This window comes from Gouania willdenowi, chromosome 6, assembly GCF_900634775.1.
Source record: "Gouania willdenowi chromosome 6, fGouWil2.1, whole genome shotgun sequence".
Lineage (NCBI taxonomy): Eukaryota > Metazoa > Chordata > Actinopteri > Blenniiformes > Gobiesocidae > Gouania > Gouania willdenowi.
In genome coordinates this window covers 62,399,336-62,426,793 of record NC_041049.1, presented here as the reverse complement: position 1 = coordinate 62,426,793, position 27,458 = coordinate 62,399,336, and the positions used below count along the sequence as shown (strand labels likewise).

Below are 27,458 nucleotides of genomic sequence, written 5' to 3'. Positions count from 1 at the left end.
AAATTTTTCAGACTCATTTTAAAGGCATCATCCCTCACAAACTGAACAACAGAAGGTCAAACGCTAACTTGATTTTTAATACGTTGGGTGTCGTACTTCAATCACTGGGTCTGACATTGCACTCCGTGCCTTGGCCCCTCCTCATCTTCCTCGTATGCTTCCCTATTATAGCGCTGCTGCTCTGCTTCCTCGTTTGCCTCACACAATTCCACCTCCTCCATCTCATCAGTGATCATCACATCCTCTCTGGGTGGCAGAAGCCTCTCCAGCTGATACATGAGATGCTGTGGTAGCCAGTGCTTTTCTGGGAATTCAACCTGCAACAGGAAAATTTAGATGATAGAGGTTTGTGTTTCTGACTGTGAAGACTGACAAAATCAGATGCAACATGTTGGCATTGTAATTTGTGTACCATTCATTCTTTGGTTATTCCGTTTTAAAACCAAATTAAAACAAGAAATAAACAGTGTGGTTATTTTGTTTTACTGACTTAAAACAGAAACAGAAAAATAAAAAAAAAAACAGACAAGCAGCATTTTTCAGTTTTTTTACTATTTTTTTTATACTTTTACTTCTGGACATAAAAGAAACAAAGCACAAGTCACATTACTGATAAACTGGTGAAGGTTAATACATTTTTTTGAATTTGTTTTTTTTTTAATGAAGTTACATAAAGTATGCACATGATGTGGTTAAAGTAACCAGAGGTAGTGTAATGACTCTACTGGTGCTCCTCGTTTCTTGTGATCAACTTCCGTCTGTGTTCGTGGCTCAAGGTTTTAAAACGGGCAAAAATAAATATTTTTACTGCCCTCAAAAAAGCTGTAATTATTTTTGCAAAAGTGTTAAATCATAGAAGTTCTAACAAATATTGTTTCTCAGAGTCGATAGTGAGTCACCTGGTTATTTGGATACCATTTGGACCGTAACACTGTTCGCTCTGAAAGAAAATGATGTGCTTAAGGCCTCGCTCTAATTTCACCATAAATATCCAAATATCTCACAGACAAAACAACATTTCGCAATTTATATTTTCATTTTAAAACAGAAACATGCTGCTTTTCTGGTTTTTGTGGTTTATGCATTTCTGTTTTGGTTTTAAGTCAGTAAAACCAAATATCCACACGGTTTGTTATTTTGATTAAGTTTTGAAACAGAATAACCAAAAACCAAACAGTACAGATTCATTGTGTTCTGTGTCCCATCCTACCTGGAAATGGATGAGAAGTTGTCCCTTTTCAAATGGCTCCTTATAAAGTGGCATGCCCTCATTTTGCACATACTTTATATCGTTGTGCTTTATTACCTCACCTGTTTGGAAAAAAAATTATTTAACTTTGTTATAAACAACTTACTTTTAATACCCAAACACCATGTGAAGACTGCAGAATAAGAGCAGCTGATGGTAGCTACCTGACTCAGAGGTGATGATGAGCATTCTGTTGTCCAGGGTTTGAATCGTCTTCCTAAACCCACACAGGGCCTCCACAAGCTTCAGCTTCATCTTCATCACCAAGTTTTCCCCCTGCCGCTGGAACACAGGGTGAGTCTTCTGATCCAGAACTATGATGACATCTCCAGGCTCCAGTCCAGGTTCCTGGTCTCCTTCTCCATGGAATGTGATCTTCTGTCCATCTTTCATACCTTTACAAAGTATCCACAGTTTTTAAGCCCCAGCCACTTTTTGCCGAAAATCACATACCCATAACAAATAATGTTTTTTCTCAGCTTCTGCATGATCTACATGGCTAATTTTTGTTCAGAGTGAAGTAGGACCCTTAGCAGTTATAGATGACATGACATTTTGGAAATATATGATACTGAGTGACAATAAATTATGTTTTAAATACAGAAATCTGTCGTCCGCCCCAAAAAAACAAAACAAAAAGCAACTAGAAATTTACATCAAATATAAAGCCAATTATCATTGTTGAAGTCTGTAAAAGCAAGGATAATTTAACTAAAGTATGGACATCTACTGCAACAAGTTTGGTGATAATATACTATATATAATAATAAGATACACAGCCGGAAGTTTATTCAGGTCTCCGTGGTGCCATGTGCAATGCCATTTTTGGTTCCACTCTTTGGTGCTGTTACACAGGGGTGTTATTCAGCAATGCTATGACCAATCAAAATGTTTGACACAGTGTTGGAAAGCTCAGAGCCTCTAGAAATCAGTGATACCAAACAGTATGGGGGTGGGCTTTAGCACTGGCCAATCAGAGCTGGGTAAAGGAGGTACCGCCTATTAATGTGCGAGCACTAAGCGCTCATTGGACTGAAAAACCGAAAACTGCTGCTCGTCTGGTATTTTCGTTTAGGTTTGAAGTCAGTAAAACAAAATAACCACACCGTTTGTTATTTTGATTGGGTTTTAAAATGGAAAAACCAAAGAATGAAGGGTACACGGATTTACCTTTATCAATGTGAACTTCCATAATCTTCTTTTTGCGTTCTACTTTGTGTCCATTGCAATTTTTGCAGCGATCCTTAGAGCTGAACTTCTCCCCCTGTCCCTGGCAGTCTGAACACATGCTCTGGGTCTGTTGGATCATGCCTGGACCGAGCTGCTGCACCCTGATCTGGACCCCCCTTCCTTTGCACGTCGAGCACTTCTCCAAGGTTCCCTTCTTACCACCGTAACCTAGAACAAAAAAAGGAGCACTCCTTTTCTTTTTAACTGTAATATTAACACATTTAATAAGTCCATTCAGACTTACCGTCACATTTATCACAAATGACATTTTTCTGCAGTCCTAGCTTCCTTGTAGCACCGTTATACATCTCTTCTAGTGTAACAGAGATCTGATGGACAACATTCTTTCCTGCAGAAAAACAGCAAATACATTTTAGTTATTGAATAGTACATGAATAAGGAACTTCTACACAAAGTCCTAAATCTTACCTCTTCTTTCTCTGTGCATCTGTCCTCCACCACCAAAGAACATGTTGAAAATGTCCATTGGAGAACTTGCTCCTCCCACGCCTCCCTCTTTGATAGCTTGTTCTCCTCCTTGGTCATACAAGTCTCTCTTCTTAGCGTCTGATAGCACCTCATACGCCTGTGAGATCAGCTTGAACTGTAGCAAGGGGTAAGAAGCAAACCAACTGTAAAAATCAAACCCAATCCAAGTCAGACCTCAATACAGGACTATCAGTGCCTGGCACATTGAATTATTGTGCATTCATTTCAAAAGTGCTATAAATGAAATGCAACCACTAGGGCTGGGCGATATGGACCAAAATGCAACAGCATTTTTTTATGAAAGTGTCAAAGGGAAATTTTCTGGCGCCCACTACGAGCCGTACCACCCGCCCAACCAAGCTCCAGTATCCCTTATATTTTAAGACAGGTGTACAAGAAATCTAAAATAGCCACTTATCAACCACTTAATAAATACAATTATGTGATTAGAATCTGGTAGTAAGACCTTTATTAACATTGAAATGCTGTGAACATTCCTATTAGGGGTGAGCAATATGGACCAAAACTCATATCTCAATATATTTTCTCAAAATGGTGATATACGATATAAATCTTTATAATTTTGTCAAATAAAGTCTGAGCAGAAAGACAATTCTGGGTTAAATTTGCTGATGCAAAATGCTACACAGGGACATTTATTAACAAACAGCTGATCAATGTGTGCACTCATTAATCCATCTAACTGAGCTTTACATGTTGTTTTGAAAAGTAAAAGCAGCGACTCCTTAAACTAGTATTTTGATACATAACAAGCTATAATATATATATATATGAAATATTATAGTTTTCTATATCGCCAAAAGAAAACTCGATACATCTTCTCAATATATTGCCCAGCCCTAATTCCTAAATTATAAAACAGCCTAAATAAAAACATAAATGTGTATTTGAAGCACGTGTGTTTATTTAATATACTTACAGTTCATAAACAAGTCAACAAGTTGCATATTTACTGTTAATTTCACATTGTTTGTCTTTAAGTTAGACATTAACATTTTATTTTCATTATATATTGTCTTATAATTTCTCATACTCACCCATGTGGTTCTCTGGTATTCACTAATGACTTATTAGACACATTTGTTGCAGACTTTACATCCTTTAACACTTTTTTTAAGCAGTGTATATTTGTGGAGCTTGTGATTGGCTAATTTTTCACGGTGACTTACGTGGTTCCTTCTGCTGTTGAAGATGCTAAAATCTCACTTACTAATTTTACAGAATGTGTGACTGTGTCCCATCCTGCTGCTCTTTAGGAAGATAAACTCTATGTCCCATTTCACAATGTATCTACACAAGTTCTTTGTTTTTTTTTTTTTTGCCGGAACGTCTTCAATCATCATCTCTGTTCTGAGTTGTTTCCGGGTTTGTTGGCGCTGTCGGCACTAATCTCGCGAGAGCTGCTACTCAGGCCATTTCAGGTGGCAGTTCTCGCGAGGCTTGTGAGAACGTTCAGTTTAGTGAGGCATCTTTGAATTATTATTACATTAAAATAAGGGATATTTACGGGAAAATACTAATACGGGAAGGTGGCGGGAAAGAGGGGTAAAATACGGGAGTTTCCCGGCCAAAACGGGATACTTGACAGGTATGGTCACTAGTCTATTACAGAGCATGCACACAATCACAGACACACAGAGACTCCAAATATCTTTTTTTTTTTTAACTGACTTTTTATGGGATGATTACAAAACATATTAGCTACCTTTAGAAAATGTGGAGTCACTGCTCTCTATTTTACTTCACTATATATTAGACTTTAAGGTTTCAAATGTGTTTTTTCAAACCAAGCTAGAGGCTAAAGCAACTTCCTGTTTGATATCTAAAGAAGCATTCTTTATATATATTAATTATAGATTTTTTTTTTTAGTCATTGATTATAGTAATACTGTTATAGTATTGTGTAAGTGTAACTTGCTGTTACTATGGTAACACAACGCTTTCTTAAACACTTAAAAGTCACAGGTTAGACAAACTGCAAGATTCACGTCTAGCTCTTTGAGTCTGTAGTGTAGAAATTAATAATGAACAATAATAAAAAAAGGGAGTTTCCCTGTTATGAAACTTCCTGTTCTGGAAGGACTGGATGTTTCTAGACTTTGAATCTACTTAATGCTCAAGGCACGAAGCAGTTTAATCTCGAGTTTAATCAGCAAATTTAACCCAGAACTGTCTTTCTGGTAAGTCTTCAAGCTAAAAATATCGTGACTAATATTGTTTATCGCCACTTTGAGAAAAAAATATCGAGCTATGAATTTAAAGCAATGAAGTCTCAACAGAAAGACAATTCTGGGTTAAATTTGCTGATGAACGAACAGCTGCACAATATGTGCCACTTTTGGCTTTTTCTCCTATAAGGGACAGCACATGTGAGTGAGTTCTGTCGTGTGGCTTGTTTAAGGGAAGGTCTGGGTTAGGATGCACTCAGCGATCCATCCAACTGTGCTTTTCATGTTGTTCTGAATAGTAGTGAAAGCAGCGACTCTTAAAACAAGTATTTTTATACAAAATAAAATATAAAATAAAAATATATTAATATAGACAATATTGTAAACTATTAAAAGTCACAGGTTAGACAAACTGCTAAATTCACATCTAGTTTTTTGAGTCTGTAGTGTATGAATTAATAATAAAAGGATAATAAAGAGAAGCGAGTGTCAATGTGGTCAGGGTGACCAGATGTCTGATTTACACGGGACAGTGCCGGTTTTCAGAGTTACGTCTCGTGTCCCGGTTATTCACAGCTCATTCCCATTTGTCCCGTTTATTAAGTTTAAATAGCACTTGCAATATAAACCAATTCAAAATCTCAAAAGTCTTCCACGCATTTGCAACTCGATGCTGATTATTCACAATATTACTCATTTGCTTTCTTCTTTAAATTAAAATGTAGCTTTTTTTTTTTTTTTTTTTACTGATGGCCACTTAAAATTTGGTCCAGCCAGTGCAATAATACATTTCATCCAAAAGGAAGAAAAAGGAAATGTCATTTATTTTACTTTTTTTTTTCATTACAAATATAAGAATATGTAAATAATTTATTTTGAAAATCTGTCATCTTTTTTGGTCAAATTAGTGTCCTGGTGCCATGTACTGAGTTTACCTCCATACTGATATTATAACCCTAACCTAATCCAATAAATAAATAAAACACGTATCCGTTCACTTTGAAAACAAAAACAAAAATGAATTATTATTAATTTGATTTTTTTAGCAAAACAAATTTTCCAATCTGTTATGAAACTTCCTGTTCTGGATGTTTCTAGACAGGTGTATCATCCACTACATGCTGCTGGTGTATAAATAGAGCTCATACACGGCCCTGGTGGCGCCTCTCACCCGTTCTCCTTCGTTGGGGTTCTTATCCGGGTGATACTTCAGAGCTAACTTTCTGTAAGCCTTCTTGATCTCATCAGGTGAGGCAGTGGGACTCACACCCAGCAGGTCGTAGTAGCCCGTTTCTCTGACCATTGTGACGATGATAGGCTTTAAAACAAAACACACCAACGCACAAACATGTCACTCACTTGTAGACAATCCTCTAAAAAAAATAAACCCAGCTGAAACAACACGATGCTATGAACTGTTATGAGGGTTAACGCTGGTTAACAAATATTCGGTGAGCACGTGGTCCATCAGCGTTTAAAACGTCACAAACTATGATAATGAATCAGAGCGGAGTCCTACAAATACTCAGTTTCAGTTATTATTACCGTGTGTAAAGTCTCCGGTGTTTCCTGCTCCAGATGTCCTCGGTCTGTGTGACCAGGATGAGAAGATGGTTCGCTTCTATGCCGGAGAGGAACTTTCTAGAAAGATCTGGCTAGTGTTCGAAATAGCGTACGTCTGACGCCACAATTAGACTGTGACGCGTCCCACGAGAAATACCCGGATGTACACTATGGTCGTGTTCGCCGTAATAAAGGCTACAGATGTCTCGTCCAGCCAATGGAGTCGCACGTCCTCACTGGCGGCCATCTTGTCTCAGTCAGCTCGCCTCCCGAGCACTTCTACACTACTGTGTAACAGTGGTGTATTCACTTTTTAATAGGATTGTAACGATTCACTTAACTCCCGATACGATTCGATTCACGATACTGGGTTCACGATACGATTCTCTCACGATTTATTTTACAAAATGGGACTGTAGACAAATTTTTTTTTTGGGAAAAAAACTAGAAAATACTGTACTATTTTCCTTTTTTTTTCATTGTCAAAAGAATTCCTTGATAAACAATTCAAAACAATGCAATTTAACTAAAAATAAATCTTGAATTAAATAAATAAAGTTATAATACAAATGAAAATGAAGCCTATTAATTTAAATTTTCTTTTTAAAAGTGCAACTGAAAATGTATTTTGTGCCTTAACAATTGGACTTTTAAAAAAAAAAAAAACGTGATTACACTGATTTACGTCATATTTGTTTGGACCAGCAGAGGGCGATGGTAACACAGTGGTCGGTTGGCATGCAGATATCTTGCAGTGAAGAAGAGAAGCTATGCTAGCAGACAGAGCTAATAGAAAAACATGACTTTTACAGATATTCAAGTAATATTACAGATATTCTTTCGGTGCTTAAGGGGCAATGAATCATTTATTAACATATTTAAGAGTAGAAGGCAGCCAGACAGAAAGTATTAGCAGACTCCGCCCACCGCCTACACTTGTGGATAGCGCCCTCTGCTGGTTTAAAAAAAGTACTGCGATTCAATTTTCAAAAAATCGATATCAACCGTGATACCTATGAATCGATTTTTAACTGCCTTACGATTAATCGTTACATCCCTACTTTTTAAATCACCATAACTTACTTTTACCGATTTTCAAACGGTTTGGTTTGTTATAAAAGTCAGAGGTGTCGTTATAACACTGCGCTTATGGATAATAATGTTACTCTTCAGTTAGAGTTGTTAATTATGGCCAAATGAGTGTGTTTTAAAGTTGGATGTACAAAGACGTGTACATACTCTGTACTCTGTAGTGTTATAACGGTTTATATTTGCAAGTGCAAAGTAAAATAGCATGTGTGATTTCCCTGGTTTATTTCTATATGGGACATGTGCATGATAAATTCATAAATAAAGTTTGTGCCACTGTAACATTACACAAAGGGCGGAGCTAAAAACTGTTACCTCACAAAAGGGGCGGAGCTTATAACTATACCATCACACAGGGGCGGAGCTAATAACTGTAACATAACACAAGGAGCGGAGCTAATTACTGTAACATTACACAGGGGGCGGAGCTAATAACTGTAACATAACAAACAGGGGTGGAGCTAATAACTGTAACATAACACAAGGGGCGGAGATAATAACTGTAACATTACACAGGGGGCGGAGCTAATAACGGTAACATTACACAGGGGGCGGAGCTATTAATTGTATTCTAACACAAGGGGCGGCGCTAATAACTATAACATTACACGGGGCGGAGCTAATAACTGTAAAATAACAAGACCATAATGATCATAATAATAATAATAGTAATAATAACAAAATAACACCAAATTAATTTAATTCAAAATTATACAAAAAAATCTCAGGCTTTAAGTATTGGTAAATTTATTAACTCTAAAATGTTTGTGTCTGTTTTGCCGGGGTGTATTGCGTTTAATCTGATTATTCGGCTATGATGTGATGCATTTGATTGTTGTCTGGTGAAACCCATGTGAACTTAAAGCCCACTTCCAGTCTTGTAGTTTTATTACGATGGGCCGGCTCTGCGCCTTTAAGATCCTTTGCTCCTCCCCCTCACTCTTGTTCGCTCCGCTGCTGCTGCTATGGCTGCTCGTGCTGTGGCATCGGCATGGTCGGCTTTCTGATTAAAAATAATCGTTCAAACAAACCCTCCATGGAAAATAACTTGACTGATATCTTCTCCTATAAACCCGACATCTCCCCACTCATCGGTGAGTCGATCCACGTTGTATTTTTTTATGCATTTTGGGTATTTGTGTCTTGCCGGACTCCATTGAAACTCCTGCTAAAATTAAACTAACATTAGCTCTGGAACACACATGGTCAGTCTGACCATTTGCACTTTTATTTAAATAATCCTTTTACTTTGTAATTTATTACCAAAGCCAAATTGTTTACCAGACAGTATTATATAAGATAATACTTCGCTTTTAGTAGTTTTGACCGGTTTCGACTATCTCTGTTACTTTTTAAATGCCCAAGCGGCTATGAGGTTTTGAACAGGCTTCTACCTTTTGAATGAATTAAATGAATTAGATATGTTGTGCAACAACAATTATTTATTTAAAGAATAAATTGAAAACATGCATGTTTATGATATGGCTTAGCTTTACAGCTAATTCATTTGATTTAAAAGTGAACTTTATTTTTTTTTTAACTGTGAATGTATATAAGCTTCAAATTGATTACCATGATATGGATTTTTCTGTTGTGATTCATAGCATTTATTTATAACTGTTTATTTATTTAACAGTGAGCAATTGTGAAAGGGTGCTAAGGTTAATTTATTTTCTGCTTTAAAAGGTACTTAAGCTCATTTTATTTACTTTTTGAGTAATTGTTCTTGGCCTTGTTTTATAGGTAAGGTTTTTTGTTAGTTCTGGATCACCTACCACTCTCAACCACTAGATGGCGAGCCACCACCCAACCAACAACCGCTGCATCGCGGTAGGAATAATTAATTTTTTTGTTTCCTCGGACCTAATGCTTGGATTATACCCTGGGGATTTTTTTGTTTTGTTTTAGATTTTTTTTCCCCAATGCAATATAACTTTGCGGAACCCTTTGCATTCCAACTCTGCGAAATCAAACAAACTGAACTGAGACACACCAAAGGAAACGAACATTGAACTGAACTTTAACTACTGAGTTCTGAAATAAGAAAATATTGTCTTTGTGTTTTGTAATTGTATTTTTTTGTTTGTTTATTGCCTATATCTAATTAATAATAGCAACTAAATAATATATATAAACTATATACTGACTCCAAATATATTTAATATATATACTAAAACAAAATATTTTGTCTGACAATTATTAACACACCTTGGCTCAACAGCCGGACCTTTTTCTATTAACCCTTTTTGTAGTCAGTTCCTGAGCCCCTAGTGCGTTACACTGGTCATTCCATTTTTTGGAGTTTCACAACGTCCGTTGATCATCTTAAAACAAAAAAATAATAATTTACTCAGTAACGGTCGAGTGGAGAAATGCAACAAATGACTTTACTTCCTTTAAAAAGTACTTAAGTACAAGTAAAATGACTAATTTAGCAATATACTGCACTATCTATTTATGTGATATTGTCACTACTGTTTTGTACATCATTGTATATTTGTATTGTGTATATATTCTATTTATTTTTTCATATTTATATTTTTCTATTTTTATTATTTTATACTATTATTCTTTTACTCCATTTTTTCTGTACGGGCTTAACCGGGAACCTGGGGACGTTATTTCATCATGTACATTTTCGTGCACATAATGACAAATAAAATCCTTGAATCATGTATTTTTTTAAATGCGCAAAAATAATAAGAAATAAATATGTACCTTTGAAAAAACTAAAAAAAAAAAAATTAACCAGTAATTTTTTACATTTTATTATTACTAGACATTTCGGGCGACCCCACATGGGGTCACGACCCCAAGGTTGAAAAACTGAGTAAACACAAACTGTTTTTTTTAAATGTTTTTCTTCTCTGACATGCCAATAAATATAAAAGGAAATCATTTTTTAAACCTCAAAAGATGAAATATGTGGTTTAATTCTGTATACCAGTCTGTTAACATTCTAGGTATCACAAAAATAGCAGAAGCAATCTTTGACTTAAATCATCATTTTATTTGATAAATTCTCAACAATTTCCAATACTTCCTTTCTGTGACACATGAATAAATGTGACATATATTGTATCAGCTGCTGGAGTTATTCATAGATTTTCTAGATGTACACTCAAAAACACTGACATGCATCTGACCAGTTAACCATCAATCATCTAAAGTCGAGATCCTTTGACACGCATAAACAGATCATATGCAAAACACTGAATGTGAGGTGTGGCCTCTCCTCAGCCGGTTTAATAATTCCCCTCAATACATTCACGATATTTGCAGACGAAAGGCAGCTTGACGGAGAAAGAACTTTTAGTGCGAACGGTAACCACCAGGTTTATTGTTATCTAAGCATGAATATGTTACACATGGTATGTTTTTTTTCAAGTGAAAGCAGGTATTGTGCATTAAATTAAAGTACATAAATATCAATAAATAAATATATAATATGAGGGTCAAATCGCAGCAAATAAATAGACAATGTTCACCACAGAAATCTTTAGGAACTCCCATATACTGTATGTGATCCTAAATATACGTACACACAAAAATGATTTAATTATTTAAGACGGATCTTTGCAGTGTGTCAAGTGAGAAATCAAACATTCAGGCTTTAAATTTCCTGAGTAAATTAATATATATATATATATATATTGTTTTTTTTGGTTGAAATACACATGTTGGCATGTCAAAATTAAAACACTCAAACCCTATTGATACTCCAGTCCTGAATGTTGTCTTTTTAGTCCATATCCCGCACTTTTTGACAGATTGCTTCTGTGAACTCGGAGCATTTTGAGTTTCCTCCGAGGTCTTTGGTTAGAACCTTAAAGGTGATGAAAATAGTAGCTTTATTCAAAACAGTAACACAGTAATAATCCACCAATCATTAGATCTTTAATTTTACCTTTTTGTCTCGAATCGTGTCAAAACAGGCAGTTTCAATTTTTTTGCCATGGCTGTGCAGACCCATGTGTCGCAGCATCATCACTGCACTGAGCAGCAGAGCCGTGGGGTTGGCAAAGTCTTTCCCTGCGATATCTGGTGCAGTTCCATGAACCTGAGAACAAAAAGAAAAGAAAAATAACAACATTCATGTTTAAATGCAGCATCCAGCTCATACATAGATAAATAATATACAGTATATAAGCATCACTTACCCACATTATGCATTTTACCAGGGTTTGGGTCAATTACATTTTTCAATCATAATTACATTTTAATTACTCATGTTCAATTAAAATTCAGTTACGATTACAGTGATCAGCATTTTCCCAATTACAATTAAATTCCAATAATTTTTTTATCCTCAAAGTCAATTACAATTAGCTTCTCAATTACTAAAGTTAAATTACAAATAATCACAATTACTGAGCCTAAAATAACCTAATAAAAGTCAACCTTCCTCTTGTGTTAGCTTTCTATTAGCATCTCTTATGATAACGGGTCCTAAATCAGCTGTAAAATACACTAAAAACAAATATTTATCATCTAATTCATTTTCTATCTATTGGTTACCCTGTTAGGCTTCCCAATCAATGAAAATAATGATTTTAATATTTTTGGTCATCTGAGCCTTTTTTGTGTCAGATAATTGACTTTGTAATTGTAATTTCTATGAAAACTATATAAAAATTGTCAATTATAATTTAATGATTACAAATATAATTGACCCCAACCCTGATGCATATCAATATCACTGTTGAATGTATTGGTGAAGAGGAGAAATTAAACAAAACATACCGACTCAAATATGGCCACACCGTTGGCACCAATGTTTCCACTCGGAGTAACTCCAAGACCTCCAATTAATCCAGCACAGAGATCACTGTAGGGGCAAAAACACCTTCAGGTTGTCTGCTGTGCATCCCTTAAACACCTATTATGACCTCAGACAGGTGAAATACATCTTTATTATGCACCCTCTTATTGTACATTAGGACATCAATTTGATGTATTTAGCATGGACTAGATTTGCAATTGTTTCCATAAATCACAACTGTCTTTTTTTAATCAGATAAAGACAGTGTAGGCCTCGAAGATAATTTACTCAAAAAAAAAAAAAGGAAAATATGTAAAAATTATTGCTCATCTAAAGTTTGTTTTGATCTTCACTGTAAACACGGTTTATTGACGTTATCAGAAAGGTTTTGCGCATTGCATTGTGGGATATGGAGTCCCATCGACAGACACATTGAAGTGTTTTTACATTATTCTTACTGTGCAAAAGTGACTTTCTAACACATTTCTGGTGTTTTCAAGGACTGAAAGTTGTGGCAAAACTGTGCCACTGTGGGCCTGTACTATGAAGCTAGATTTCCTTTTAGCGCGCTAATTTCCAGGGTATTTATTCCATGTGTGCGATACTACAACGCTGTCCGTGTAAAGCAGGAATAAATCTGTGTTATGAGTTTGTCACACCACAGAAACATGTGTCATTGACCACTGAGCCAAATTTGAAAGATGAAAAAAATAAATATAAAATTAGGTCTAAAAATCATAGAAAAACAAGCACTTCTCTCCGCTCTGAAACGTTGGGGGTGTGTCAGTTAGAGGTGCTGGAACCGCGCCCACGCACGGGAAGGACACCGCTTACTTACGGTGTCTATGGGAGAAGGCAGTGTGAAAGTGGCTCCAGCATCAATAGTGCGCGGATCAAGCCAAACTGCACCCACTAGAGGTGAAAAACTAAATTGCGGTGTACAAAAGTGCTCATTTCATGGAAAATGTGGCACCAGCGGACACGTTTTATTCCCCTGAGTCCGAGTATGTGGTTTGTTCTCGGCTAGTGGGTTAATTGTGCCCGCTGGAGGCCGCGTAAGTTTGGTGTGCTTCAGCAGCAGAAATGTTTACTTTTTTCTTATTGTGATTTTTTTTGTGTTTCTTTGCCTAACAAGGACGACAGCCACAACACCATTTTTGTTCCCGTTATTCCTCGTGATATCACTTTACTCCGCGAGACATTTAATTTCGGCCGGATGTTTCCATGTAAGCCTGAAAACTGTAAACACCAGAAACGCGTTGGTAAGTCACTTTGGCAGAGTTTTGGAGGGAAAACACAAGAAATTAATGATCAATGATGGTGTATGCATCAGTCTCCAGGACCCCACGTCCAATGTCAATGAGTGTTTATAGTGGAGATAAAAACAAACTTTCGTGTGGCAATTTCATCCTTTTACATAGCTTTTCTGTTTTTCTTCGAGCAAATGATCTTTGATTAATTGATCAATATCGATCACTGTATCTTTAAATTACATGAAAAGAAAAATGTCTCAAGCAGTTTTAAAAAAAATTGCAACTCTTGCAGTTAATGTTGGGCTTCAATGGGCAGTATCAAACAAACCTAGCATTGACATTGGCCTAGCATTAGCCGAGCCCTGGATTAGCATTAGCATTAACCTAGCATTAGCCTAGAATTGGATTAGCATTAACCTAGCACTGACATTAGCCTAGGATTGGATTAGCATTAGCAGTTGACCGAGTCAAATTCCTCGTGTGTACAACATACACTTGGCGAATAAAGATGATTCTGATTCTGATTCTGATTAACCTCGTACTGACATAAGCCTAGCATTATCAGAAGCATTAGCCTAGCACTGGATTAGCATTAGCCTAGCATTAGCTTACCTAGGAGATAACGGTGTACCCGGAGAAATCCCACGCAAGCACCCGGGAGAACACGTAAACTCCACACTGTTTGCAGGGCTTCACTAGAAAGGGGCGGAGCTTCAATTTGTTTTTGTTTTTTTATTATAAATTATTATTTATTTTGTTTCTTCACAGGAGTTAAAAACTAATATTTTCTAAAAAAAAAAAAAAAAAAAAATTAAAAAAAATTTTTTTTTTTATAAAAAATATGTGGAAAACAGGGAATTTGTAAAAATAGGGCCTTATTTAACCCCGTAAATAGAAATGCATCTTCTTTTAACATTTGTTCTAAATTTACTTTGTTCAAAAAATATAAACCCCTCTTAAATTAAACTTTCCTTCTCTTTGTTTAAAAAGTGATATAAAAGGAAGGTTTTTATTTTATACTCTGAATAAAATCTCTAAACACTTTTAACCTTACTAAATCTATGTCTTATTGTTCTAGATTTTTTTTAAAAGTCAGTGCCCGGACTTCCACTTAATGTATTATTTTTAATGATCTCTTGTGTAATTTGATCAAAGGATCCATATATGTTTTACATGTATTAGCCCAGCTTTCTGAGCAATACATAAACTGAAAATAAGTTGATCAATGACTCACCTCAAGATGTCCCCATACAGATTTGGCATCACTAGTACATCAAACTGGGTGGGATCCTGTACCATCTGCAGGAGTTTATGCACAACGCGACAGTTAGAAAGCAACTATTAACCTTTTCCTACATGTTTCCAAGCAGCAGAGAACTTACATTGAGGCACACAGTGTCCAAGTACATCTCAGTGAATTTCACATCTTTGTGCTTCTCAGCAGCTTCTCTGCATTTTCGCAGAAAAAGTCCATCCGACATGCGCCTAAAAGACATCGTTAATGCAATATTTCAATGGTGGTAAACACAGAATCTATTTGAGATGACTGATTACTTCTAGTTACAGCTTACATGATATTTGCCTTGTGAACAGCAGTGACACTGGCCCTTTGATTATTTCTCGCATATTCAAAGGCATACTCTGCAATACGTTCACTAGCTTGCTCTGTAATGAGCTTAATACTCTGCACGACTCCATCAACAATCTGAAAAATGAGAAATCAAAGTCTATGTTAGGGATATTTTGATTAAATTACTGTAGAAATGTGTGTGTGTGGATGAATTGCAGAGGAGCTTAGAAAGTCTTACCAAATGTTCGATGCCACTATATTCTCCCTCAGTGTTTTCCCTGATGGTGACCAAGTTGACGTCTGTGTAGGGGGTTTTGTAACCCTCGATGGAAACACATGGGCGTACGTTAGCATAAAGGTCAAAGGTTTTCCTCAGCAGCAGGTTCATGGAGGGATGGCCAGCAGCTATTGGAGTCTTCAAAGGGCCTGTGGATGAAGGTCAACATAAAGTCAAAGTCATTAGGTCAAAAAACATATTGGGCGCTGATTGTAAAATTGTGCATGCTAACATAAACAGCAACTTTTTTGCAACCTTTTAGCAACAAAACATGTTTAAAAAATGATGATGATTTACAGCAGTATTTACAAAATTTGTGATTTTTTTTCTTGTAAAAATACAATGTTGATGTTAAATCTATAGTAATAATAATACATTGGATTTTGTTTATTGCGCTTTACATTGTTGTGCGTTATTCTTTCACTCCACATGCAGTGTTGGTAATCTAGTATTGTAGCCACAGCTGTCCTGGGGCAGACTGACAGAAGCGAGGCTGCCATAGTCAACCATCGGCCCCTCTGACCGCCACCAATGCTCAAGCACCACATTCAAATGAGGCAATGTGGGTGAAGTGTCTTGCCTAAGGACACAACTACAGATACCACTAGAATGACTAACTCCCCACTGTGGCACCTGGAATTGTCAGGTCAGATTTCATATTTCATATTTAACATTTAGATATAACATTTAGAATTAGATTTAATATTTAACATTTAGATTTGATATTTAGATTTAATATTTAACAATTAGAATTAATATTTAACATTGAGATTTAGATTTAACATTGAGATTTAACATTTAGATTTAACATTTAGATTTAACATTCAGATTTAATATTTAAAATTTAGATTTAATATTTAAAATTTAGATTTAACATTTAATATTTAACAGTTAGATTTAATGTTTAGATTTAGGTTTAACATTTAGATTTAATATTTAAAATTCACATTTAGAATTAATATTTAACATTGACATTCAATTTTTACAAGAAACAAAATATCACAAATTTCACAAATATTGCTGTAAATCTGGTCCAAATTAACTTTGCAATCGGCATTCCATAAAAACATGTAACAATAATAGTTATAACATAACACTGAGCATCTCACCTTTCAGTCCAATTTTGTTTCTGTCCATTGATTCCTTGGCATCTGGCGGAATCATCCACTTCCCTCCTGGCCCTTTAATAGCTGTCACGTTTCTCTCCTCCCATTCAATAGGTGCCTAGATCAAAAACATTTTTATTTCTAGAGATGCTGTTAAAATTGTAAATCAGTAAACACAAAATTAATTTGAAAAGGTTGAAGGATTACAGTGTCTGTTTTTTTTTTTTTTTTTTGTTTTTTTTACTGACATTTGCTGCTTCAAATATCTTCATGACAGCATTGGAGATCTCTGGACCGATTCCATCACCAGGAATCAAAGTAACAGTTTGCATCTGTTAAGAAGGGAAAACAAGCAAAACTTTGTACTTATTAATATATTAAAAACAAAGTCTTTTTTTTTAATTTTATTAAGACGCTTACCTCACGGATAAAATTCCTGGGTTGTGGACTCCCATTCTTGAAAGAACCAAGTACTCGAGACACCTGCAAATCAAGCAAACAAGACATTTATAACAGATATACCTCGAAAACAATACCTCAGTGTTGGAGTAGGAAATGTTGCACAATTAAATTGTTATACACAAATGACCCATAATATTACAACCACATTACATTAATTTATGTCTCAATGCATGAAAATAAATGAGTTATAACAAAATAAGACAATCAGATAGTATTGATCAGACCAGTCCAAAAAAGAGCCACAGTCCACTTTATTTATTTAGGTCTTTTTGTGCTTATTTGACAGGGACAATTCTGATTACTCAAATGTCATTTTCTTAGCTGGGTTTTAAATTATTTATTGATATGTTGTAATGTCCCTAATATTTACAGGTAATACATTCCAGTAAAAGGCAGCTTGAAGCTTTTAATGCTTCTGTGCACATTATTAAAGGTTTTTCTAAGTGCTACACTTTAATAAAGATGTTAGATGTAATTCAGCTCACCTGTCAGTGCTTTAGCCTTATGTCGTGTACGTTTCTAAAGCCTGATTATTGATATTTAGCTTCTAATGCAACCTGCAGACAACCAGTGCGTTAAGATTTACGTAAGCTTCACTTACTTCCTGTGGCTTGGTTTTATCCTGGCCATTGATCGTTAAACCCAACATTCTTAGCACGTTACGAATCTGTAGATGATACGATAGATGTTTTTTTTTTTTGTCATAATGTAGATGTAAACAATTTCATTAATATAATCTAAACGATAAACAGATTTTTTTTTTAATTCGTGAAATTGTTAGTAGTTGGCTAACTAGCTATAGCCGCGCATCCGATAAACCGGTGAACATTTTATTTGATGACCAACTTCCGGCTGCAACGCTAGCAGTCGCTAAAATTGTGGGCAATCGGTCACCAGTTAAAATAGTGACCAGTTGAACCATAACACCGTCCCGTTGTAGTAGTCTGGTTGCTATAGTAACTGGAGGCTAATCGTGTAGCTAAGCAGTTACCATATGATTTTTGCCTTGTACCTCTAATTCCTTTAGCTTTTTAAGCAAATATGTCAGCAATTATATATTAATCCAATCTAAATGCAATGAACGAAACACTTTAACGGGTTTCCATTAATTTGTGCGTACATTACATACCGCTGACCTCCAAGCCGTCCCTGCCATCCTGAGCTAGCCAAGGTCGATACAGCAACAGCAGCAGCAGCACCAGCGCTCACCAAGATGGATATATCACAGTTAACATCCGGTCTGAATTTTTTAATTTCAAAATAAAATCCAACAACACTCGTTTTTCACGTTTTATCTCGACATGTTGGTTTCTGGAATATAATCTAATACTATCAGTCCAACAATGAGGTAATATGGGTGTTACAGTAGCAGTTAATATACCAAAAATTAGACAAAGAAAAAGAGGAATTCATTGTTAAAATTGTATTGACTGAATGGTGAGCATGCCAGTCACAGCCAGCCATTTGACAAAGCTGCTATAAAGAAGGTAAACAAAGAGTTAACAGCGATGAGTAAAGTGGCAAAAAAAAAAAAAAAAAGGTTCAAAAGTGGCAAAAAGACAAAAAGAGAGCGATAAAGTGACAATAATGGAACAACAAAAAAGTGTCATTTTTCTTCGGGAAAAGGGGGAAAATGGGACTGAGGAAGTTACAAAATGGCCCAAAAAAAAAGGGGTTAAACATTTCCCCCCTCTCGATAATAATTAAACATTAGACCTAAAGAGCCATATGTTAAGTATACTGACTTAATAGCTTCATTATGATTTTAGTAAATCAATTTACTAAACTAAATTGGGAGTCGACGGTTGCCCTACCTTCAGAAGACCCACACTTTTAAAACCTCCACCCCTGTAGGTACATCATTGTCTGTAAAAAACAAAACAAAACTGAATTCTGTTCACAAAAACTGTTCTTCTAAATAATCTACAGATATTCATCAATTTGGTTGTAATTTGGAGATCTAGAGGAATGAGCGTTGCCATTGGACACGTTATGGACACTGCTAGAAACCTCCTTGAAAGCCAGTAGAGACAATAAAAGGAAGACAAAAAATACAATAGCTATGGTTGGTAACAATGGGACTTGTTTGTTTGGACGTTTAAAAGGTATACAGGGAATAAATGCAACGTTAGGATAGAAAATGGTCACATTTTGATATTTAGTTCATTGTCCTATCAGCCAGTGTCAGCAGGTGGCGCTGTTCACTGATTGTCGTTAAATCTGTCAGTGCATCTTTTATAAAGTCTAATCACAATGGAGATCAGTGCTGCACACTTTTATACGTCTATGATTGTTTCTTTTTTGTGTAAACTTGTACTATTAATATGTTTTACTTATAACATTCAATTTTAATGTTTTGCCTCCTAAATAATGTATCAAATTACTGATATGAGGAAAGTTCAATGCAATGGCCAGTATCCAGGGATGGACTGGGACGAAAATTCAACCCTGGCATTTTGTGTCCAGACTCCAGACCAGCTCACCTGTAGATGCTCAACATGTGGCTCTTTATGTCTTAATTTGAATTATTATTCCCCCAGAAAACCTTAAAATGGGGAAACTTTCTAACCCCTTTTTACCAATTCCTTTGACCATTTTGCAACTTCCATTGTCCCATTTTTGCCCCCTTTTTAAAAAGGTCAGACACTTTTTTCAGACTTTAGCCTAATTTTACCAATAAATATCCCTATTTTTTGTCACATTTTTTTTTTTTACACTTTTATCCAATTTTCAGTCCTTTCTTTAAATATTTTTTGGCCACTTTTATCCAAATACTATCACGTTTGCCAAATAAATATCACTTGTTTCCTTTTGGTCCTACATTTAGCTTCTTTTTGTTCCACATTTTGCCTGTTAAAGCTACCTTTTGCCATTACATACAACCTGGTTCCGCTTTATTTGCCCATTTTTGACTCCTTTTGAGTTACTTTTCACTCATTCTTTGCCATATTCTTTTACAATTTCTGGCCACCTGTTACCACGTCTGCTTCCAGTCAGGCGTCAAAAAAACCATAGAGGACCGGACCATCCCACTTTGGGTCGATGGCCCACCAGGACGATGCCCGTTATGCCAGTATCCATCAAAATTAATGTAAGGAAGAGAAGTTAAGTCTTTCATCTTGTTTTGTATATGGAAACACTAAAGTTAACAGTTCTAAGTGAAGAACTTGGATTCATCACAAGTTTGCTGAACAGAAACATTTTAATGGTTAAAAAAATAAAATAAAACCAAGTAGAAACGGTTTAAACAATCATTTCATCACATGTTGGAAAAATTCACAATACAAAGAAAGCACACAATGGGACATTTTTAAAACACACACATTCATAAGCAGCATAGCTCTTAGCATAAATGCAAGCTACATGGTTCAAACTGCACACTGTGCAAGTAAAAGATGTCTTTCAACCCAAATGAGGACTTTCGATTTCAAACCACTTTCATGTTTCATTCGGTGCAGAATGCATAGGAAGCAAACTATTTCCACCGATGCAGCACACTGTAACACATAGCACGTGGCATGTGTACACAAATGCTAGTTTGTAAGCATTTGGGATAAAATGGCAATAGCATTGACAAGCCTACAGTACATTTGTCTTAGTATATCATACATACAGAGGAAAAAAGGCTTATTATTGCACACAAAGGTAGTAGAGCTTAGATGGCGTATTGCTTTGGCTGCTTCTTTAGGCTCATGGATCTCTCCGTTTGAGAGATGACGTGAGAGGCTCTGTTGTTTAAAAGTCTGCATTCATGAATGACATCTGCAGAAATAACACACAAATAGACAATAACACGATTAGTTTACATTTAGCACAGTTTGTGAGGACTATATGTGTTCAAATAATTAGCAATAACACAATCTACCATGTTTACACAGACTCTATACTGTGTCCCTCTGTCTGTGATTCTAATGCATGTGGTTGTCTGTCTGTGTTTGAGCTGCTGAGATAAGTGTGAGGTTCTCATCCCGTTCACAGCAGTTTAATAACAGTGTCTGTTTGTATGAATTCATTGTATTACCCAGTCGTAAAACTATGATGGTGTATTAAAATTTAAAAAAATCTGAGCACAACGAGATTAAAGTCCCAATATTTTGAGAATAAAGTTGTATCTTAATAAAATTGTAATTATAGAATCATAATCAATTTTTATTGCCACGTACATTTACATATACGAGGAATTTGTATTGGTGCGAAAGAAAAAACAAGGCTACGATAACAAGTACTTAAATAAAATAAATTATAATAAGCATTTACCCATATATAAAATAGAATTTAAACAAAATAGTTAAATAAGTTTAAAGTCCAGTGAGCATTGATATAATGCATATTGAGGGGTAAGGACATTGTTCATGTGGCTGACAGCTGAGGGGAAAAACTGTTCTTGTGGCGAGAGATTTTGGTCCTGATGGACCGTAGCGTCTGAGAATATAAATAATGAGATCATACCGTATTTTTCGGACTATAAGGCGCACTTAAAATCCTTTAATTTTCTCAAAAATCGACAGTGTGCCTTATAATCAGGTGCACCTTATGTATGAAATTAATATGTCAAAATGGTTTAGTACAACTTTGGTAAACAATGAAGCTGCACCACTTGATGGATTTTTGGCGCTTCAGGGCTACCGTAGTCAGGCGCCTCGCAGAGTGATATGTACCTGTACTGTGCTTCAATATACTGAACTGAAAAAGTGAGTGTATTGTTCTGTATTTTATGTGTTAAACCTGAACAATGTTGAGAGTTATTGTTAATCAGTTGAATAAAGTTTGACTCATCTGACTATTTTGTTTCGCTTAATGCGTCTTAATAATAATAATAATAATAATAACAAACCGGTGCGCCTTATAGTCCGGTGCGCCTTATGTATGAAAATAGACCCAGTCAGACCCATTCATTGATAGTGAGCCTTATAGTCCGAAAAATACGGTAATTAATATCGGTGTCAGTTGCGTTCACTTGAACAGGGAATTCTGAGCGCTATACCATTAGGAGTTTATTATCATAAAACTACGACTTTATTCTTGAAATATTATGACTTAAATCTCGTAGTGCTCAGATTTCTTTTTATTTTCATGCGGCTTTAATACGTCGTCGTATAAAACAACACATATGCACCTTACCGTTGAACTGTTTGTAGGCTTCTTCCACAATGGCATTGTTTGATCGCTTTATTTCCCAGAAACTCTCTTCCACCCATGGTTTGCTGTCAGAATGCTCAACCAGCTGCCCATTCTTATAAACACCAGCTTTAAAGTAGGACAAGAAAGCAAGACTTAAGTATGAATCTTGCTTGTTCATGACAATTAAAGTACGTTGGAAAAGTGACAAGTCACTGGTAGCTCTTTAAAGTACTGTGTGTACATCAAAGTACATTTTACCTTTGATAGTATCATCAATATCTTTGCATAATTGGTACAAGTCGCTTCCACGCCCAACAACCCTTTCCCCTAAAAAAAAAAGAACAAATAAAGGATGTTTTCTTAAACCAAATAATTGACCAATGGACAGTGATCATCTAAACAAAAACAAAAAAATACACATAGAACATAAATATGATCAAAAACTACTTACCATCAAGCACTTTGATGTTTGGAAACATCTCAAGAACTGTGTTTCTGTACAAACTGTTCCTGCAAACTTAAAGAAAAAAAATATTTTAAATAAAGAATATTTTTTTTCTTCTTCTAAATGACAATTTTGAAAAGTTTAATTCAAACCTACTTGGATTTGAGTAGTTGTACGTGTTGTCTTTCAGACGTATGTTCTCTAACTTTCTTAAGGAGGCGAGGCTGTGCAGGTTCTCAACACTACAACAAGACAAAATACTCACTTCATTACCATAGAACACAAAGGCTGTCCAAACGTGTCGGGCAGAGGTGAGCAACCTGTACTACAGCAGGGCCACAAAAATGTAATTTCCTGATCTGAGGGTCGCATTACCAACATTCCTGTTAGTATTTAGAATAATGAGCGATCTGACCATTACTACAGGAAAAAACAATGAGATTGTGTTGTCATTTGATGTGTTTTTGGCGTAATTTATTGTTTTGTTTTTTGTGTATTTTTCTCTCATTTTGCACTTTCTGTTGTTGTCTGGTGTGTTTTTACTGTTGCTTTGTGTATTTTTGGAGTCATTTTGCATAGTTTCCTCCAATTTTATTTTCATTGTTTTGTGTTTTATGAGTCAATTTGTGTATTTTTGTTGCCATTTGCTGTCATTTTAATTTTGGAGTCATTTTTTGTGTAATTCGTTTTCTGTGTTTTTGTTGTCGTTTTATAATTGTTTTTCTTATTTTGTGCTGCTGTTTTTTTTGTTTTGTTGCCGTGTTGTGTGTTTTTGGAGTCCTTTTATGTATTTATGTTCTCTAGTGTTCTCTTGTGCATTTACTTTAGGGGCCGTTCAAAATTAGAGCGAGGGCCGCGTATAGGGGTGCGTATTGCCTGGCATCTGGCGATACAATTTGTATCTTGATACATAGGTCACGATACGATTTATTCCAAGATTAAAATATTATTTGCGATTTTTTGACTTAAAAAACAACTAATCTGTAAATGTGTACACCTTCATGAGAACATTATGTATGAAATATATTTTATTGGCATATTTTACACTCAAAGCATTGGCTTAACATGCCATGTGCAAACAACTTAAAATAAAAAAATAACATACAATCTGCCATGGATGCATTTTGAATCAATCCGAGAATCGCGCGATGTGATATAGCGATATATCGCTGAATCGTTTTTTTTCCAAACACCCCTAGCCGCATATGGCCCCCAGTTGCCTATGTCTAATATAGGGCATCAAATTTGTCCAAATCTCGGGCTGTGTGTTACGGTGACCCTAGTGATCATGCTATCCTGTGATCAATAATAAATGCGGGGCTTCATCTGAAGTGTGTTTTTTTTTTTTTTTTTTTTTAAAGGATTTTTTGGGCTCTAGTGGCCTTTATGTGACAGTTGCTTGACAGGAAGGGGGTTAGAGAGAGCAGGGAATGACACGCAGGAAAGGGTCCCAGGCCGGGAATCGAACCTGGACCCGCTGCAGGTGAGGAACTATAGCCTCCGTACATGGGGCGGGCGCTCAACCCACTGAGCTACACACCACCCCCTGAAGTGTGTTTTTAACGTGGTGTGATGAACAAGTGGTTCAGATTATTATGACAGCATTTTAATCTGAAAAGACACTGGTTTAGCTGTTGGTGAATTAGTTTAACTGGTGATCAATTTACCTGGTGACAAGTCGCGGCAGAAGCATTACACCTCCAATCACACGGCTGCACGGGAACTTGTGCAAAAAGTGAGGCTGATTCTCCGATTGGTGCAAATTTAAAGGTTTTACAAATAAAGTTTTGGGACAATATCACACATTTCCATGTGGCTGGGGGTCTAAAGTGTCACGAGTGGACGTGTTTTATGCTCTCAAACCATAATGTTGTGTAATTTCAGTTTAACAATCCCATTTTCATCAATCATCTGAAGCATATAAAATGTTAAATTAGTAACAGTAACACTAATAGCTCTATTGAGCATGTTTGGTATGATTTAAAGAAATTTAATCACCAGTAAAATCATTTAAATAGAAAAAGACAATGAAACGGAAATAGAATTGGGGAATTTTTCAAATGGAAAATGAGAGCTTCGAAACATGGTCTAGGGACCAGCAATTATATTATATTAATGAGTTACTCACTACAAATAAATGAATAACAGCCAACGCTGTTTTCAAAATGACTCAGGGGCCAAATAAGGACCAGTTTAATCTCAGGTGGGCCGCAGGTTTTAGGCCATAAAAAGAAGCATTTTTAACGTTAATGTACCCGAGTTTCCACATATAAATGATATGTAAATTATTTATATTAAGCAACTACGATATCCGATGATGAAGTGACTGCCATCAGTCCCCAATTTCCTTGATTTAAAATTTTTTAATTAAGAAATTGTGGGATTTATTTTAATTTTAAATGTTTAGGCCCAAGCGCCACAAGCTGGCGAAGGGCCTCTTACTCTCTTAGTGGCCACACTATTAACTGACGTAACATAACAAAAGGGGCGGAGCTATTAATTGTAACGTAACACAAGGGGCGGAGCTATCAATTGTAACATAACACAGACGACAGAGCTATTAATTGTAACGTAACACAGGGGGCGGAGCAATTAATTGTAATGTAACACAAGGGGGGGAGCTATTAATTGTAATGTAACACAAGGGGGGGAGCTATCAATTGTAACATATCACAGGGGGCGGAGCTATCAACTGTAACGTAACACAGGGGGCGGAGCTAATTAATGTAACATAACACAAGGGGCGGAGCTAATTCATGTAACATAACACAAGGGGCGGAGCTATTAATTGCAACATAACACAGGGGGCAGAGTTATTAATTGTAACGTAACACAAAGGGGGAGCTATCAATTGTAACGTAACACAAGGGGCGGAGCTATCAATTGTAACGTAACACAGGGGGCGGAGCTATCAATTGTAACGTAACAAGGGGCGGAGCTATTAATTGTAATGTAACACAAGGGGCCGAGCTATTAAATGTAACATAACACAGGGGGCGGAGCTATCAATTGTAACGTAACACAGGGGGCGGAGCTATCAATTGTAACATAACACAGGGGGCGGAGCTAGTTAATGTAACATAACACAAGGGGCGGAGCTATCAATTGTAACATAACACAGGGGGCGGAGCTATCAACTGTAACGTAACACAGGGGGCGGAGCTAATTAATGTAACATAACACAAGGGGCGGAGCTAATTCATGTAACATAACACAAGGGGCGGAGCTATTAATTGTAACATAACACAGGGGGCGGCGCTATCAACTGTAACATAACACAAGGGGCGGAGCTAATTCATGTAACATAACACAGGGGGCGGAGCTATCAATTGCAACATAACACAGGGGGCGGAGCTATCAATTGTAACGTAACACAGGGGGCGGAGCTAATTAATGTAACGTCACAAGGGGCGGAGCTATCAATTGTACCATAACAAAGGGGGCGGAGCTAATTAATGTAACGTCACAAGGGGCGGAGCTATCAATTGTACCATAACACAGGGGGCGGAGCTAATTAATGTAACGTTACAAGGGGCGGAGCTATCAATTGTAACGTAACACAGGGGGCGGAGCTAATTAATGTAACGTTACAAGGGGCGGAGCTATTAATTGTAATGTAACACTGGGGGCCGAGCTATTAAATGTAACATAACACAGGGGGCGGAGCTATCAATTGTAACGTAACACAGGGGGCGGAGCTAATTAATGTAACGTCACAAGGGGCGGAGCTATCAATTGTACCATAACACAGGGGGCGGAGCTAATTAATGTAACGTCACAAGGGGCGGAGCTATCAATTGTAATGTAACACAGGGGGCCGAGCTATTAAATGTAACATAACACAGGGGGCGGAGCTATCAATTGTAACGTAACACAGGGGGCGGAGCTATCAATTGTAACATAACACAGGGGGCGGAGCTAGTTAATGTAACATAACACAAGGGGCGGAGCTATTAATTGTAACATAACACAAGGGGCGGAGCTATTAATTGTAACATAACACAGGGGGCGGAGCTATCAACTGTAACGTAACACAGGGGGCGGAGCTAATTAATGTAACATAACACAAGGGGCGGAGCTAATTCATGTAACATAACACAGGGGGCGGAGCTATCAATTGCAACATAACACAGGGGGCGGAGCTATCAATTGTAACGTAACACAGGGGGCGGAGCTAATTAATGTAACGTCACAAGGGGCGGAGCTATCAATTGTACCATAACAAAGGGGGCGGAGCTAATTAATGTAACGTCACAAGGGGCGGAGCTATCAATTGTACCATAACACAGGGGGCGGAGCTAATTAATGTAACGTTACAAGGGGCGGAGCTATCAATTGTAACGTAACACAGGGGGCGGAGCTAATTAATGTAACGTTACAAGGGGCGGAGCTATCAATTGTAACGTAACACAGGGGGCGGAGCTAATTAATGTAACGTTACAAGGGGCGGAGCTATTAATTGTAATGTAACACTGGGGGCCGAGCTATTAAATGTAACATAACACAGGGGGCGGAGCTATCAATTGTAACGTAACACAGGGGGCGGAGCTAATTAATGTAACGTCACAAGGGGCGGAGCTATCAATTGTACCATAACACAGGGGGCGGAGCTAATTAATGTAACGTCACAAGGGGCGGAGCTATCAATTGTAA

General features: G+C 36.6%; 3 protein-coding genes across 6 annotated transcripts in view; all 3 read right to left on the bottom strand.

Annotated features, from left to right (window-relative positions):
• Positions 1–6,882, bottom strand: dnaja (DnaJ heat shock protein family (Hsp40) member A). The gene is made up of 8 exons (XM_028451123.1): positions 6,703–6,882; positions 6,329–6,475; positions 2,909–3,083; positions 2,724–2,828; positions 2,420–2,647; positions 1,414–1,644; positions 1,211–1,311; positions 1–317 (listed from the first exon to the last, which is right to left on the bottom strand). The coding sequence occupies exons 2-8, from the start codon at positions 6,458–6,460 to the stop codon at positions 102–104; spliced, it is 1,188 nt and encodes a 395-aa protein (XP_028306924.1). The 5' UTR covers positions 6,461–6,475; positions 6,703–6,882; the 3' UTR covers positions 1–101.
• Positions 6,883–10,860: 3,978 nt separating this feature from the next.
• On the bottom strand, positions 10,861–18,467 carry idh3a (isocitrate dehydrogenase (NAD(+)) 3 catalytic subunit alpha). Of its 4 annotated transcripts, none has more exons than XM_028449656.1 (12): positions 18,369–18,443; positions 17,841–17,906; positions 17,198–17,260; positions 17,026–17,109; positions 16,781–16,895; positions 15,633–15,820; positions 15,396–15,529; positions 15,207–15,309; positions 15,059–15,123; positions 12,553–12,637; positions 11,717–11,869; positions 10,861–11,635 (listed from the first exon to the last, which is right to left on the bottom strand). In XM_028449656.1, exons 1-12 carry the CDS (start codon positions 18,393–18,395, stop codon positions 11,552–11,554), a joined length of 1,167 nt encoding a protein of 388 aa, XP_028305457.1. In that variant the 5' UTR covers positions 18,396–18,443; the 3' UTR covers positions 10,861–11,551. The 4 variants fall into 4 exon arrangements, with proteins under 4 accessions (XP_028305457.1, XP_028305456.1, XP_028305458.1 ...); XM_028449655.1 differs by having other exon boundaries at positions 18,360–18,388; XM_028449657.1 differs by lacking the exon at positions 17,841–17,906 and having other exon boundaries at positions 18,360–18,440.
• A 1,955-nt stretch (positions 18,468–20,422) lies between these two features.
• Positions 20,423–27,458, bottom strand: part of lrrc61 (leucine rich repeat containing 61) — a 12,787-nt gene continuing 5,751 nt past the window's right edge. The window contains exons 5-9 of the mRNA XM_028451169.1: positions 22,962–23,047; positions 22,812–22,877; positions 22,619–22,687; positions 22,361–22,486; positions 20,423–21,001 (exon numbers count right to left, since the gene is read on the bottom strand). Of these exons, the coding sequence (XP_028306970.1) occupies positions 20,895–21,001; positions 22,361–22,486; positions 22,619–22,687; positions 22,812–22,877; positions 22,962–23,047 (454 nt within the window). The 3' untranslated portion in view covers positions 20,423–20,894. The remainder of the gene's footprint in view (positions 21,002–22,360; positions 22,487–22,618; positions 22,688–22,811; positions 22,878–22,961; positions 23,048–27,458) is intronic.